This window comes from Eschrichtius robustus, chromosome 11 (assembly GCF_028021215.1).
Source record: "Eschrichtius robustus isolate mEscRob2 chromosome 11, mEscRob2.pri, whole genome shotgun sequence".
Classification (NCBI taxonomy): Eukaryota; Metazoa; Chordata; class Mammalia; order Artiodactyla; family Eschrichtiidae; genus Eschrichtius; species Eschrichtius robustus.
In genome coordinates, this window is record NC_090834.1 from 101,406,584 (window position 1) to 101,412,102 (window position 5,519).

General features: G+C 33.0%; 1 protein-coding gene across 1 annotated transcript; it reads right to left on the reverse strand.

Annotated features, from left to right (window-relative positions):
• Positions 1–664: 664 nt before the first annotated feature.
• On the reverse strand, positions 665–1,592 carry LOC137772619 (olfactory receptor 8I2-like). Its single transcript, XM_068556633.1, is given in 3 exon segments — positions 665–753; positions 756–1,496; positions 1,499–1,592. Coding segments are annotated over 3 exon segments (924 nt in total).
• Positions 1,593–5,519: the final 3,927 nt, after the last annotated feature.

A 5,519-nucleotide genomic window follows, 5' to 3' on the forward strand; every position in this document is an offset into this window, starting at 1 on the left:
CATAAACACATCATATTTCTGCATAATCAAACATCATCTTTTGCAGATAAATGATCAAATTTTTAACTATTATGGCAAAATAAATCCACATTAGCAAGAGATTTCTCTATATTACCCAATGTCTCTTGTCATCACTAGTTATCACTGAAATAATGTCAACAACTTGTCCCTCCAACCCTTGACTTACATTTGCTTTTGTTAATTCTGCACTCTTTCCTTTGCTCTCAGGCTATCATTTCTCGTTAATAATAAAACTCTTTTTATCTGCTAATTTTCTACTATCGATTTGTTGATGGCTGAGAAAACAAAACATCAAACCATATGAAAAATCAATTTAATAACTGTTTAACATATTTTAGTGTGATAACATGCTCACTCAAGAATGTTCTGGGAGGGATTTAGTCTGCGTTCAGAGGCTTTCTTTACTAATTCATGCATGTCTATGTCTGAATTATTTATGTACTGAAATGAAATCCTTACACGGTGATTCAGTATTCCATATAAACAAATAAAATGATAATTCATCTCCCGTGTGTCAAGACTCTAAGTTATTACTTAGTTTGTGTTATGCCTTTGGGGTTACTCTACTATTTTCCTAATTGTTGGAGAAACTGAATGCTTGAAACCATCCAGGTTTGCTTTAATTGCAACATGCAGAGATTAGTCATGGAAATAGTTTTCTGTGTATGACTCTCAGGAGAGCATTTTTTACGTCTTTGTTCCTCAAACTATAGATGAATGGATTCAGCGTTCAATGACAATGGTAGAAAATACAGATGTCACCTGTGCCTGGGTCCAGGATGGTGTGTTATCCGGCTGCAAATATGTGAAAATCAGGGACACAGAGAAGATGGTCACCCCCATAAGATGGGATGCACAGGTGGAAAAGGCTTTCTGTCTGCCTGCTGCAGACTGGATCTTCAGGATGGCTGAGATGATGGCAATGTAGGTGATTGTGGTGAGGAAGAGAGAACTAAGCAGGGTGAACCCGGCTAAAACAAAGATCACCATTTCTGTGCTGAATGCATGCACGCAGGATAGCGCCAGAAGAGCTGTGGTGTCACAGAAAAAGTGACTGATGCTGGCATCACAGAATGCCAACCTGCTGATCACACAGATGGATATCAGAGAATTGGTGAAGCCTATTGTATACGGCATGACTCCCAGCCAGTTGCACACTTTCTGGGACATGACCACTGAAACCAATAAGGGATTGCAGATAGCTTCATAGCGGTCATCGGCCATTGATCCCAGAAGAAAATACTCACTACACACCAAACCCACAAAAAAGGACATTTGAACAAAGCAGCCAACAAAGAAGATGGTTTTCTGATTTGACTGGAAATTTACCAGTGCTTTGGTTGTTACAGTAGAGGAATAAAATATGTCAATTAATGCTAAATTACTAAGGAAAAAGTACATAGATGTGTGAAGTTGAGAGTCAATTCAGATTAACATAATTAGTCCAATGTTCCCCCAAACAGTGAAGAGATAAAGAGAAACATCCAGAGAAGGCTGACTTGTAGTTCAGGGTGATTTGCAAATCCAGAGAGGATGAAGAAAATCACCTCCGTGAAATTGTTCCCCACCATCTCTATCAACTCAGACCTTTGACTTCCCTGCTGAAAAACGGTAACAAAAGTTAGAGAGGATCCAAGTCCAAAGGCCTCATAATCAGCATTGACCTAGGGTCCCATAATGAGAGAGTAACAGATGCGAAGCAAATATTTAATGACTTCAAGTTAACAATTTATATATGATTTTCATTTTTTTAAAAATAGAACTGACAAGTGCTAATACAAAAATTCCAAGTTCACAGTCGTGAGGAATTGGTTGCACTCTAAAAGACATCTATCTGGAATGATTTTTGAAGAGATTCCTCTGGAGATATACCATCCTCTACCCTAGTCTATCACTGGGACCCAAATCATATACTTAAAAGCTTACCTGCTGTAATTTAATTATATGGTATTCTTAGAAAATATAAAGGTTGTTCTATAATTTGGAAATTTAATAATACCTATGTGTAGCAGTCTTAAATTTCAACACTTAACAGTTAATTAACAGGGTCATTTTAGAAGCTTAGTAAGATATTAGGTGGACATATCTAATAGTTCCTTGGACTCAGTAAATCATTGCTAAATTTTGAAATACATATATAAAAAACATAATAAAATAATATATAAAAATATATATTTTACAAAATGGTATATATAAATATATACATATATTTACACATAATATATAAAATATAATATACATGTAAATATATATATATATAAAAGGAAACATCCTGCTTATTTTACATGTTAATGGTAGAATTCCCTATACTTTTTCTTCTATCACATATCCTTTCTTTCTATTGGTGAGCTATGACCAAACGAAGAACTTAATCTATGACGTAGCCAGATTGTTTCGTGTGTGTGGTCAGGACCATCTTTGTTTCCAACATGAAGCACGTGGTTTTCTATGGCCTCAGGCAATAACTAATTCATTGCCAAACAGTAGTTTTCAAGTCAGTGATAAAAAGCCTACAAAATGTAAAATGATTTGTGATATTTAAAACAAAAAAATTAAAATACAACATGATTTCACTAGAAATTAGAGAATTTATTTGCCTAGTTATATTGACATAAATACATGATAAATAACTAAAACTGAAACTGGTTTGATATTAATGCAAGTTTGTTTCAGACATTTAGCATTCTGCTTGAGTAACCCAAAGGGACCTGACCTTATAAAAAGTATGCTTAATCCTTTAGTATCTCTCATGTTCACGGTGTTCCTATTTTATTTACCCATTTGTTCCTTTAACTAACATTTAGTCAGTGAAGGCATTTTGTCTTCTTGTCATTAAAGGCACTTTCCTTAAAGCTTACTGGAAGGTGTAGGCATGTAAAAATAAAAACTCTCACTGTGAGAAACACACACACAGGCACACAATAATGAAAAGAGGATGATAAAATTAGACTTATCAGGGATTTAGTCATCAAAAGGAAACCCCCTTCTCTTTCAGCACTCTTATACCTGTTTTCAGGTTTACAATCAGACAACAAGAAGAGAAAACATTGCGTAATATTTGCAAAATTCACCATAAAGTTTTTGGCATATAACTATATTTCCCTTGACTACAAATCTGAACCCAATGAATTCCCAACATGATGACTTGGATCTGTTGTTGTTTTTGCTGCTGCTGTGGTTGTTAGCACAGAGCTCTATTTCCTATATAACGGACCCTTAATGATATTAGGAAGCTGATGGAAAACATGTTGGTGGTTTTGATGACAGTTCTGGATAATATGCATATTATCTTACATTGATAGGATAAAAATAAGAGCCAAATTAGCAAAGTAATTGCTTATCATTATGTACCTTCTTGAGAATTAAAATCTGGTTTTTAGCATAAATTTAGTTTTTTATTCAGAATTAATTTTGTTCTCAGTGTATTTTTAAAGCAGTCCCAGGATAAAGGATTGTATTCTCTGAAATCTAGTGTTAAACATTCTTTTAATACCAGCATTTCTTTTTAAACTCACAAATTCATAGGTGTTAATATACACTGCAATCATGTTACCACCTATGTCAATAAAAAATGTATGTATTTTTTTAATACAGGCATACAGTGATTTTTAATTGACTGTTTTTTGGTACATACACAAAATAATTGGCTAAGAGTAAGTATGCCATCTAGAAAAACAAACACAAAATCTTATGTATCAATAAAATTAAAGCTCATGCTCTCAGTTTCATGCTCGGCTGGTAGGTCAGTACTTTGAAAATTTTTAATTACATTATTATTGTATTTGTTGTTTGTTTGTTTGCTTTTAAGCAGCTTTGTAGCTGCTTATAAGCCACACCCTATAAAGATTCTAGATTGGTAAGTCTGAGATTGACCCACAAAAGTGAAATTTTCAAAATGTCTCAGGTCCATGGACTATTTCCAAATACTAGCTTAGAAGGATCTCATAGACTTGTCTAATTAATTTACTTTTCCATTGTTATCATTATATTTTCTTATTTTACTTACCTTTAAAAGGGATTTAGTATTACAATGAGAAAACAAGACAGATTCTTGGGGAAGAAAAATATACATGTCTAATTTTTCTTGTCACATTAGGTAGTTAAAAAGAGGAATAAACTATATTAGATGGGCCATATCATTTAAGGGTGATCAACATATTAAGATATTAGGACAAAAGAAATGGTACTACATTTTTTCCCCTCTAGCACGTGTCTTGAAAAAATTAAACTTTGAAAGAATTGGGCTGTAAACCTGTAACCTCAAATTTCCATCCATCATCTTACTTCTTTCAACAGACTTTTATTACTCAGCTATTAAATGAGAGATACTGTACTTTGTGTGGGACTGCAAAGACGGGAATAAAATTATCTCTACTTCTGCATTCCGTAGAGTTGGTCGCCTCTTTCAAGATTCATAATTTGCCTCAGTTCTTCAATATTCTGACATTCGGTGAGGTATTGTGGCAACCAATGTATAATCTGCATAGGGGCTATGGTTGTCCATGCTATAGGGTCAATGGACATGTAATAAATGCTTGCTCAATTCAGTTCATAGTTCTTATAAACTCATTTTGACTTCTAGTTATTAATCCACCGTATTTAACTTTTTATTTAGATATTTTCAAACTTAGAGTTTCTTCATGCACTTTACTCAGCTTCATGAATGCTAACATCTAATATGACTACAGCATAATTATTAACACAAAGAAATTTACATTGATATAATAGTATTAATGAAAGTGCAGATTGTATTCAACCTTACCAGTTTTTCCACAAAGTCCTTTTTTTTTGTTTCAGCATTCAATCTCGAGTATCATGCTGCAGTTCGTGCCATGTCTCTTTAGGCTTCTGCAATCTGTGACTGTTCCATTTTCTTTCCTTTTCTTTCATGTCCTTGATGATTTTCAAAATTACTGGTCAAGTATTTTGCAGAATGTCTCTCAATAAGTTAGTCTGGAGTTTTCTCCTGATTAACTTGAAGTTATTCATTATGGGAAAAAGTACCAGTGAGATGATATGTACGCCCTTTTCATATTATCAGAGGATATATGATGTTGTTAAGTGATATTACTAGTGAAGTTAAACTTGGTCACTTAAAGTAGTGTCTGCTAGACTTCTTTACTTTAAAAGTCTGATTTGTTTCTGTGTAATTTATATAAATTAACATTTATATGTAATTATACATCTTTATATGTAATATTGATATTCTTAGTTAATTAATATCCTTTACTATGCAATATATATAAATTCATATATATGGAAGAAAATCTAGACTATGTAAATATTTCATTTATACTTTTTGGCATCCATTAATATGTTGCCTCTACCAATTATTATGGTGGTGTTTTCATAGTAAATTTCCATTTCCCTTATTCTTTCAACATATTTTAGTTGAAAATATTCTTTAAGGAAGAGTTGATCTTTCTTTCTTATTTATTTATTTATTTATACCAATATACACTCATTGATAAGTATTTGTCCTTTGGGATTATTATGCA